This window comes from Dictyostelium discoideum, assembly GCF_000004695.1.
Source record: "Dictyostelium discoideum AX4 chromosome 3 chromosome, whole genome shotgun sequence".
Lineage (NCBI taxonomy): Eukaryota > Evosea > Eumycetozoa > Dictyosteliales > Dictyosteliaceae > Dictyostelium > Dictyostelium discoideum.
This window is the reverse complement of record NC_007089.4, coordinates 1,340,652-1,352,008: the sequence shown is the minus strand read 5'-3', so window position 1 is coordinate 1,352,008 and position 11,357 is coordinate 1,340,652. Positions and strand designations below refer to the sequence as shown.

At 22.9% G+C, this 11,357-nt stretch overlaps 5 protein-coding genes and 2 non-coding genes across 7 annotated transcripts in view; 3 read left to right on the top strand and 4 right to left on the bottom strand.

Annotated features, from left to right (window-relative positions):
* DDB_G0278895 (hypothetical protein) overlaps window positions 1-3,710 on the top strand; it is a gene marked incomplete at both ends in the record, with an annotated part of 4,076 nt that extends 366 nt beyond the window's left edge. Inside the window, 2 exons of the mRNA XM_642714.1 lie at window positions 1-995; window positions 1,130-3,710. The exon at window positions 1-995 is cut by the window's left edge and continues 366 nt beyond it. Coding sequence (XP_647806.1) covers window positions 1-995; window positions 1,130-3,710 — 3,576 coding nt within the window. The remainder of the gene's footprint in view (window positions 996-1,129) is intronic.
* A 732-nt stretch (window positions 3,711-4,442) lies between these two features.
* Window positions 4,443-5,711, top strand: DDB_G0278893 (hypothetical protein; the record flags this gene model as incomplete). Its single annotated transcript, XM_642713.1, has 2 exons — window positions 4,443-4,736; window positions 4,809-5,711. 2 exons carry the CDS (start codon window positions 4,443-4,445, stop codon window positions 5,709-5,711), a joined length of 1,197 nt encoding a protein of 398 aa, XP_647805.1.
* Window positions 5,712-5,897: 186 nt separating this feature from the next.
* Window positions 5,898-7,046, bottom strand: DDB_G0278891 (hypothetical protein; the record flags this gene model as incomplete). The annotated part of the gene is made up of 2 exons (XM_642712.1): window positions 5,898-6,886; window positions 6,971-7,046. 2 exons carry the CDS (start codon window positions 7,044-7,046, stop codon window positions 5,898-5,900), a joined length of 1,065 nt encoding a protein of 354 aa, XP_647804.1.
* A 549-nt stretch (window positions 7,047-7,595) lies between these two features.
* On the bottom strand, window positions 7,596-8,374 carry mrpl27 (ribosomal protein L27, mitochondrial; the record flags this gene model as incomplete). Its single annotated transcript, XM_642711.1, has 2 exons — window positions 7,596-7,972; window positions 8,323-8,374. 2 exons carry the CDS (start codon window positions 8,372-8,374, stop codon window positions 7,596-7,598), a joined length of 429 nt encoding a protein of 142 aa, XP_647803.1.
* A 653-nt stretch (window positions 8,375-9,027) lies between these two features.
* On the top strand, window positions 9,028-9,735 carry prafA (PRA1 family protein 1; the record flags this gene model as incomplete). The annotated part of the gene is made up of 1 exon (XM_642710.1): window positions 9,028-9,735. One exon carries the CDS (start codon window positions 9,028-9,030, stop codon window positions 9,733-9,735), a length of 708 nt encoding a protein of 235 aa, XP_647802.1.
* A 552-nt stretch (window positions 9,736-10,287) lies between these two features.
* sno4 lies at window positions 10,288-10,392 on the bottom strand. Its single transcript has one exon. It is a non-coding gene; the product is annotated as a C/D box snoRNA (small nucleolar RNA).
* Window positions 10,393-10,528: 136 nt separating this feature from the next.
* sno18 lies at window positions 10,529-10,674 on the bottom strand. The gene has a single exon. It is a non-coding gene; the product is annotated as an H/ACA box snoRNA (small nucleolar RNA).
* Between the last annotated feature and the right edge of the window lie 683 nt (window positions 10,675-11,357).

Sequence of the window (11,357 nt, the reverse complement as noted above, 5' to 3'; positions counted from 1 at the left end):
AATAACAAAGTTTCAATAAATGAAGTTTTTATTTATATTGATAAATTAAAGAAATCACCTCTAATTGCATCAGATTTATTTGAAATATCATGTAGTAATCCAGTATTGGTACCAATGGGACCAATTAATAGGGTAGATCATTATAATCCTGTTTCAATTCCAAAATTTAATCAGGCTGTATATTATAACTTTAATGGTGGTGGAGATGGTAAAGTAAATTCTCAACAACAACAACAATCATTATATGGTAATGTAGATAAAGCCTCGACAACTACAACCACCACTACAACCACCACCACAACAACAACAACAAATACTACAACATCAACATCAAAATCATCAATATCAATAAATAAAAATATAAATATAATTGGAAATAGCAGAGATAGATCATCAAGTGCACCAGTTAGTATTTCAAAGGATAAAAATATTTTAGAGATAGAAGGTTTAAAATCTTCTCAAAATACTTTATTACCAAACTTATCAAATTTTCAAATTGGTAATTCACCACCATTACCATCTTTTATTCATAATAATTCTAATAATCCTAATAATAGTTTACAAAATAAAAATAGTAGTAGTAGAGGTATTAATAATAATAGGTCAAGTTTAAATATGGGATCAGCTCCATCTCCACTATATGTCGAAGATGATTATAATCCAAATGAAGATGATAGTGATAGCGATAATGATAATTATAACGATAATAATGAATCGACAACAACAACAACAACTACAACAACAACTACAACAAATTTAAAAGAAAAAGCAATTAATAGTTTAGGTAATATGAGTGATAGTAGTGGTGATTTACATTTTGAAAAATTATCAATTGGAGATTTAGAAGCGTTGAAAACAAAGATTAATAATTCAAATGGTTTAGGTAGTTTATTTAAAAAGGAAGAGATTGAAAAACCAACTGAACCAATTAGAAATTGGTCATTAGATTTTTGGAATGCTTTACAAATGGATCATAATTGTGGTAATGAAAATTTGTATGTACAACAATAAATTGAAAAATTTACACAGAATTTGAAAAAAACTATAAAAAAAAAAAAAAAAAAAAGTTTTTAGATTTAAAATTTATTAATTATTTTATTTTATTTTATTTTTAATAATGATAATAAAGAAAAAGAAGTCAAAAAATTCAAGCAATTGCAGAAGAATTTGTAAATGTTGCAACAAAACATGGTGTAACTATTATTCAAGAGAAAGGATTATCAAGTGGATGGACAATACCATCATATGATGCAGGTGGAGTTGCAGGTGGATTAAAATATTTAAAGAGTGGTATATTTTTTAAGTTTGCAGTAGATTGTTATGGTATTTATGGTGGCGATGCATTTGCAATGAAGTCAGCAGGTCATGAATTAAAAGGGTTAATGGGATATTTCAATTGTCAAATCGATGGTTTGTTTTTACCATTGATGACATTGATCGATTATATGGGTTATAGATTAATTGCAACATCTCAACTTAATATCGATGGTGATAAAACATTGGTGTATGGATCCAATGATGGTGGTGAAACAGTTTATAATAAAAGCGAAGAGATGGAAGACAAAATGAGAAAAGCCGGTGAAATATTGAATTTAAAAGGTCATTATACTGGTCAGAGCGATAATAAAACATTTCTATATGGGCCATGCGATATTGAAGGACATATCACAAAGGATAATCATTTCGTTGTAATCGATACAGCTAGAGTTTTCCCACCAGAGAAGCCAATACCCGGTAAAACAGGTTCACATCTTTATACACTTCTTAGACCCGAATTGGTACGAAGTTCAAAGATGCCCCTATCCTCTGATGCCTTTACAAAGTTTGCTGGTCCCGATAGAGATAAAAACAATGAAGAGGTTGAAAGATCACAAAAACGTTTACTCAATCATATCATTCCAAGTTTTGTATTATTAATGAATCAAAAAGTAAAGAAAACAAAATGTAAAAATATTATGGAACTTTCTCAAAATCTAATGTTAATCGATAGTATGCATCGTGAAGGTATAAACGTTCGTTATTTACAACGTTTAAAAAAAACTGATTTTCATGCAATTGACCAACGTTTGTCAACAATTATAAATACTGAAATTATAGCTAGAAAAATTAAAAATAGATTAAGAAGTTTTTTAAGATCATTACCATTAATAAATAATAATAATAATAATAATAGTATAGATAATAATAATAATAATAATAATAATAATAATAATAATAATAATAATAATAATGATGATAATAATCCGAATAATAACAATAATATAAATTATAATATTAATTTACCGGATATTTGTAAATTTTTAAATAGAATGATGTGTATTTCATTATTACAAAGTTGTGATTTAGATGGATTTTCTTTGGAATTGTTATTGTATAGAATTTCACAAATGATGGGTATTGTATTTAGAGATGGTTTATATAAAAAATTGGGTGATCAAAGTGAATCCATACAACCTGATGATATCATTTCTATTACACCAAAAGTTAAATTTCTTCACTCCATTCCTTATCAACAAGGTGTAAGTTTATTTCATCAAGCAATTTCATTATCAAAACAACAACAACAACAACAACAACCACAACCACAACCACAACAACCAACAAATACTTCAACTACTACTTCAACTTCAAATAATACTTCAAATAATATTAATAATAATAATAATAATCCTGACGGATCAAATGATGGAAGTGATGATAATATTAATAATAATAATAATAATAATAATAATAATAATAATAATAATAATAATAATAATAATTTAACAAATTCTGCAGATAATTTATTTATACAAGCAGCAGAGAAATTTAAAGTAGCAATTCAATCAAAACCAGATGATTATGAAATACTTACACATTGGGGAATTTTATTATCAATGCGTGCAAGATTAATTTCAAATAAAACATATATCAAAGCACATGGTAAAGCTGAAATTGAAAAATTATATCAGTCTGCAATTGAAAAGTTTCAACTTGCTGTAAAACTTAAAAGAAATCATCATTATGCTCTCTTTAATTGGGCTGAAGCTTTAAGAGGTTGGGCTGCCATTAGACCTGGTACTGATATCGCTCATGAATTAGAGAAAAAAGCAAAAATGAAGTTAAAAGAGGCCGGTGTATTTGAAAAGAGATGGTTCTTTCAAACACTTGAAACTCAAGGTGTTGCATCTCTACTTTCTGGTGCACCTGCTGGTGGTTTCATCATTAGAAATTCTAATAGTAGACCAGGTTCATTTGTATTCTCTTATTTATCCGATCCTCATAGAAAAATATTACATTCAATCATTAAATCATCTTCTCATGGCTATCATGTTGAAAATTTACCACCAAGAAGGGTTAGTAGCAGTAGTAGTAGTAGTAGTAGTTCAAGTTCAAATTCAAGTAATAATATACCAAAAAGTGGTTCATCACAAAATTTAAATGAACTTTTAGCATCAAGTTTAAATAGTAGTGGTAGTAGTGGAGGTTCCAATATATCGCCAACTAATAGTAGTACAACTTCTCCTACAATTTCTCGTTCTTCAAGTGTAAACAATTTAAATCAAGAACTTAAATTCAATGAAGCTAGTACTACCGTTCCCACAAGAAACTCAACTTCTTTAAGTGGTCAATCACCAACAACAACTGTTTCTTATAAAACTTTGGAAGAATTTGTTTCTGATAAAATTAAACAAGGTTATATTCCAATTACTAAGGATTGGTGGGAATAGTTTTCTATTATCCTTTTTCTAATCTATTTTTAAATTTTTAATTCTAAAAATAGAAAAAAATAAAAAAATGAAAATAAAAATAAAAAAAAATAAAAAAATTAAAGTACATTTGTAAATTTAAATGATTTCAAGTAATTTTTTAAAAAAAAAAAGGATTAAAATTCTAATATTTTTTTTTTAATTTAAAATTTTTAATTTAAAAGAAAAATTTTAAAAATAAAAATAAAAATAAAAATAATAATAAAAAAAAAAAAAAACTGGAAATTAAATATAATTAAAACAAACAATCATTGTTTATACCAATTAAATTTAGTTTAAACTAAACAACAAAAAACAAATAAAAAAAAAAAAACCAATATTATTTTTTTTTTTTAAAGTGGGAAGTTTTTTTATTTTTCCAGGCCGATCATTTTTTATTTTTAAAATTTTGTTGAAATTTTAATTTTATCATTTTCGACTTAATTTTTTTTTTATTCTCTTCATTTTTAATATTAAAAAAAACAAAAAACAAAAAAAAAAAAATTTTAATTTTTTATTTTTTATAATCCACACACATACGTATTCATATTATTTTTAAATTTTTTTTTTTTTTTTTTTTTTTTTAATTTTTAAATAAATATTAAAAAGAGAAAAAGAAAAAAATAAAAAAATAAAAAAAGAAAAAAAGAAAAAAAGAAAAAAAGAGAAAAAGAAAAAAAGAAATAAATAAAAAAAATAAAAAAAAAATAATAAATGCAACATAATAATAACCAAAATGTATCTTTTGCAAATGAGCCATATAGAGATCCAGATTTTACAATTAATTTTAAAGCACCATTTAATGCAGAACCAAGACAAGATGTATTAGTTCAACAATTTATTACACCAACAGAGAAATTTTATGTGAGAAATCATGCACCTGTACCAGATATTAATGGTGAATCATATGCATTAAAAGTAGATGGTTTAGTTGGTAATCCATTAATTTTATCATTATCTGATATCAAAAATAAATTTGAAAAAGTTACAATTAATGCTTCAATTCAAGTAAGTATATTTTATTACTATTATTATTAAAAAATTGAATATTTATTAATTATTTTTAAAAAAAAAAAAAAGTGTGCAGGTAATAGAAGAACAATGATGAGTGAATATAAAAAAGTTAGAGGAGTTGGTTGGGGTATTGCAAGTTTATCAACAGCATCATGGAGTGGATGTAGATTAAAGGATATATTAGAATATGCAAAAGTATTTACAAAGACAGAGGGTGCATTACATGCAGTATTTTGGGGATTGGATTTTGGTTGTCCAGAAGATAATGGTAAACCATATGGTAGTTCAATTACAATGGAGAAAGCTATGGATTTAGATGGTGATGTACTTTTAGCTTACGAAATGAATGGCGAACCGTTACCAAGAGATCACGGCTACCCATTAAGAGTTATAGCACCAGGTATCATTGGAGCAAGAAGTGTTAAATGGTTGGATAAAGTGACAGTGTCATCTCAAGAGAGTGAAAGCTTCTTTCAACGTAGGGATTATAAAATATTTCATAATGGTGTAGATTGGAATAATGTCGAAAAGTATTGGGATAAAACACCATCATTACAAGAATTGTCAATCCAAAGTGCAATTTGTATACCTGCACCAAACTCTACACTTTATCTTCCATTCACCATCACTGGTTACGCAACTAGTGGTGGTGGTAGAAAAGTTGAAAGAGTTGACATTAGTTTAGATGGTGGTGAAACTTGGGATTATGCCGAGCTAATGGGTGAAGATAAAGGTGTTTGTAATAAATATTGGAGTTGGGTACTCTTTAAATATACCATTACACAATTACCACAATTACAAAATAAAGATCATCAAAAAATTAGATTGGTTTGTCGTGCTTGGGATTCTGCTTCAAATACTCAACCAAAAGATGTTAAAGATATTTGGAATCTTAGAGGTGTAATGAATAATTGTTGGCATTTTGTTGATATTACAGTTTTAAATCAATCAATTAAAAATAAACTTTAATAAAAAAAAATAAAATAAAATAAAATAAAAATAATATAAATATATAAAATAAAACAAAATAAATAAACATATAATACTTTTTTTTTTTTTCATTATAATTAATCTATTACTAAATAGCAATACTAATAATAAGAAATTAAAGATCTAGATCTTTTTTTTTATTTTTTTTTTGTATATTTTTTTTATCTAATTAATTAAACTAGATCCACAATCAAAACAAAATTTAGTTTTACCATTAGTTTGACCACATTGTTTACATATTGATATTAATGATTGATTCATGTTATTATTATTATTATTATTATCAGTATTATTTATATCAATTATTTGATCACGATTTGAACTACGACCATTATTTAAAATTTCATTATCACTTGTAACATCATCAGAGTTGATTGATTTATACCAAACATTTCCTCTTTTATATCTTTTACCTTTTAATACATCATTTGAAATATCGATTGTATCTAAACGTTTCTTTAAATTTTGAATACAAATTTGTTGAATGATAACCCAAATTAATAAAATCCCATTTATTGAACCAAATATAGCAAAGAAGAAATAGTTTAATAGAGGTGCCTCCATTTTACCAACGTTTAAAGTCACTGGTATACTATCAGCACCATAGATACCCAATGAAATTGGAACATCACTTTTGTTTGCAATAAGGTTCATAGCGATTGGAAATGTTTCAGCTTCAACACTAATATTGAATGTCATATTACTTGCAGAGAAATCTAATGGGAATTCAATATGTGGTGCGCTAATATTAATATCTGAAACATTGAATTTATCCCATGTCATATTCATTGGTAATGTCATTGACGAGTTTGTAACATTAAATGAGAAATAAAATGGTGGTAAATCACTAACTAAATCTTTTACAATTGATGATGGTTCAAATTTTGATGAAAGTTTTGATAATGAATCTGGTGTTGTTGTTGTTGTTGTTATAATTTTAGATGGTGATGGTGATGGTGAATCTGGTTCATTAATTGGTTTATCAATTCTAATAATATTATCATCTTCATCATTTATTCCATAATTATTATTATTATTATTATTATCTTTTGATTGTCTATCTATTGATTCTTGTAAATTTTGAAAAATTGATTTTGAAATATCTCTATAAACTTGTTTTTCACTCTCTATTTCTTTATATGCTATACAAATTACTAATTTTTTAAAATATTAAATTAGTTTTAATATTAAAAAAAGTTTTTTTTTTTTTTTCAGTTTACTAAACTTAATATACTTACTTGTTTCCCAGATCAGAATATATAAAATTCCGACAAAGAACCAATATAGTGACTTTGATTTTTTATGGTGAATCATTGTTTTTAATTTTAATGTTTAATTTTTGAAGAAAAAAAAAAAAAATAAAAAGTTATAAAAGAAAGAAATAATGATAATTTTATTTGTTTCTCGATTTTGGGGGTTATTAAAAAAAAATAAAAAATAAAAAATAAAAAAAAATAAAAAAATAAATAGGGAGAAATGAAAAAAAAAAAAAAAAAAACAGTTTAAAAAATAAAAAAAAAAAAATTAAAAAAAAAATTAAAAAAATTAAATAACAAATCTAAAGTGATAGCTTTCGAGTTCCCATGAATATCTTCGGAAAATTGGAATTTTTATCGTGTCAAGTTCCCACCTCATCATTATTTTTTTTTTTTTTTGATTTTTTTTTTGATTGTTTGATTTTTTTTTTTTTTTTTTTTGGTTTTAAAAAAAATAATAATTATTAAAAAATAAAAATAAAAGATTTAATTTAAAAATTAAGATTTATAAATTTGGAAAATATCTTTTGTTTGTTTTTTTTTTCTTATATATATATATACTTTTTTTTTATTATTTTCTTATTTTTTATTTTTTATTTTTTTTTTTTTAAATATTTATATTACTATTATTATTATTGACATTGGTATCAATACTGGTATCGATATTGGTATTGATATTGATATTGTTGGTATATAAAGGAGCTACAGAAATGAATCTACGAGTTTTTTTTGAACCTGGGAATTTTGGTTCTTTTGAGAAACTAACTAAACCAATTGTTTTTGAAAAAATAGTATGATCTTTACCCATACCAACAAATGTACCTGGATGAAATTCGGTACCTCTTTGTCTTATGATAATTTCACCTGGATAAACTAATTGATTACCTGATTTTTTGAGACCTAAATTCTTTGGTTGTGATGTTCTACCATTTTTAGTTGAACCTGCTGATTTCTTGGTTGCAAATCTTTTTGTAACACTATCAACTATTATTTATTTATAATTATTTTAATTTTGTTATATATATGTAAATCACATCCAAATTGAATTAATTTTCAAAATTTAATTTTCATTGTTTGTTGTTGTTATAATTATTTTGTTATTTTGTTAATTTTAATTTTAATTTTAATTTTAATTGAATAGGTAATAATTATTAATTTTAAAATTATATTCCCACATTTAATAGTTCCATAATTTTTTTTTTTTTTTTTTTTTTTTTTGAAAATAAAATGAATACACATATTGATGGTGTGAATAGTAAAATAAAAAATTAATATTATTTTATTAGTATTATATAAATATAGATTATAAACTAAATAATATATTATAGACTTACCTGTATTTATAAAAAGGCTTGATGTGCTGAATGTGCCTCTAAAGAATGACATCTTATTTATATATATTATTTGTGTAAAATGATCGCGTATTATTAAAAAAAAATAAAAAAAAATAAAAAAAAAAAATAAAAAAAATAAAAAAAAAAAAAATGAAAAAAAAAAAAAAATTCGCCTAATTTTTGTCAAACAATGAAATCTTATCACATATTTTTTTTTTTTTTTTTTTGTTTTTTTTTATTTTTAATAAATTCCCTTTTTTATTACTTTTTTTTATTTAATTATTATTTTATTTTATTTAATAAGTAATTATAAAAGAGGTTTTTTTTTTTTTTTATAATAAAAATATAAAAAAAAAATTTGTAAAATAATACTTAGCAGTACTGACTCGATTTTGAATTTATTTTAATTTTTTTTTTTTTTTTTTTTTTAATTTTTTATTTTTTTAATTTTTTTTTTTTTTTTTTTTTTTTTTTTTTTTTTTCTATCTTTGACACTATATCATTGCTTTTTTTTTTTTTGTACTCCTATCTCTTTTTTTTTTTTTATGTTTTAATATATTAAAAAAAAAAAAATTAAAATAAATAAATAAATAAAAAAATAAAATAAAGATAAATAAATATATATATATAAATAATATATTTTTTTTTTTTAATACAATTTTGTAATATACAATTTTTTTAGGAAAAAAGAAAAAGTAAAATAAAATGGAGTCAAATTCAAATTCAAATGAAACAATGTATGGTAATCCAAATATTAATATGGGATTTGTAGATAGTGGTAATAGTAATATTGGTAATAATACAGGTTCAATGTCACCACCACCACAACAACAACAACAACCTCAACAAGCATCATCTACACCAGCTGGTAGTGTTGGTATTGGTGGATTATCATTTTCATTAGGTGCCAATGGAATATCATTAGAACCATCATCAATTTCACATAGAGTTAATGCAATTACAAGTAAAATCAAAGAGTTTAAACAAGAACGTATGGAAACAACTAGAGATTGGAGATCATTCGTTGGTAGTAGACAACAATATGGTTTACCAAATATTAAAGATACAACATCAAGAATTAAAGAGAATGTAGTTTACTTTCAATCAAACTATTTGATATTATTCCTTTGTTTCTCTGTTTTCTTTATCATTACCAATCCATTCTATTTATTATTACTTGGTGTACTACTTTTCATCTCTGTTTACCTCCACAATTCAACCACTTTAACAGATATTCAAAGAAAGATTGCATATGGTATTCAAGCATTTTTAAGTATTTATTTCCTTCTTTATGCTGGTAGTTCAATTTTTTGGTTAGTTGGTGCAACTTGTTGTATCACTTTATTACATGCAAGTTTTCATTCACCAAATTCAACTGATGAAACTAATATTAAATTTGGTGATGGTGTTTAAATTAAATTTATAAATAAAAAAAAAAATAAATAAATAAATAAAAAAAATAATACGCACATATAAAGATAGATTTATATATTTAAAAAAATATATATAAAATAAAAAAGTATATAAATTTTTATAACTCGTTTTAATTATAATTTAAAATAAAAAAGTTGAAAGCGAAAAAAAAAAAAAAAATGATAAATTTCTAAAATATTTAACTTTATTTTTTTATTATACATTTATTAAATAACTAATTTATTTATTTATTGAAAATAGAAAGTTGCTTTTAGTTGAATATGCTTTATTTTTAAAAAATTATTTTGACAAAATCTCGGCAATCTGTGTGATTAGCAGAAAAGTTGTCAAAGAAAATTTGACAATAAAGCATACTAAGCTAAGAGCAATATAGAAGAGGAGCTTGTAAAAAAAGAGAGAGAAAAGAAAAAAAAAAAAAAAACCGAAACCTAAAAATTGAGAGAGAAAAAAAAAAAAAAAAAAGTTAATATATTTTTTTTTTAAAAAAATTATTTTAAAAAAGGTATAATGATTTGTTTTTTTTTTATTTAAATCAGAGTAACTATGAATATAGAATCACAGAGTATCCCCCAACGCTCTAGAACAGAGAATCGAAAGGAATCAAAAAAAAATTTCTATTTGGGTTATCATCACTTAAAAAAAAAAAGTTCCACTAATAAACTTGTCCAAATAATATATTGTGTATAAAAATTAAAAAGTTACTTACATTACTTACTTGTTTACTCTTGGGAGGCTTGAAAAAAATTTTTTTTTTTTTAAAAATTATAAAAAAGTTGTTGTGACTGCATGAAAATCGTGTAATAGAACAGATTACAGATTGATTAAAGGCACATGTATGTTTATTATGAGCTTCTTGCCATAAAACTTGTTTATTTGGTATAAAAGAACCAAACACAAAACGGAGGCAGGCTGTTGAGTGATTTGAAACTTTTGAACGAGCATTCGCTTTGGAATCTCCCTTGATTACATTTTAATTATGGGAATTTAAAAAATAATTTTCGTTCGGTTTTTTTTTTCAAAATTTTGTTTTTTTTTTTTAATTTTTTCATAAAAAAATAATTGAAAAAAAAAAAATAATTGTGAATAAAAAACTATAATTAGTTAAAATTTCATAATATTAAATATTTTACATCATTGGATAATATTAAATAAAACATTCCATTATTAATATCATCATTATTATTATTATTATTTATTTATTTTTGTCACTTTTTTTATTAAAATTGTGTGTATATTTTTTTTTTTTTTTTTTTTTTTTTTTTTTTTTTATTATTTTTTTATTTGATTTTTATATTCTTGTTAAATTATAAAAAAAAAAAAAAAAATTAATTAATTATAAAAAAAATAAATAAAATAAAAAATAATTTAAAACAATTATTCAAATTATAAAAAAAAAAAAATAATAATAATAAAGAGAAGTTCAAAAGTTGGAAATGAAAAAGTAAAAATAAAAATTTTTTTTTTTTTTTTTTCACTCAGACTTTTTTTTGACTGCACACATGACTTCTCATAAAAACAACAGTCATTAATTATTTTAATTTTTTTTTTTTTTTGAAATTTTTAAAAACTTCATCACTTTTAATTTTTTTTTTTTTTTTTTT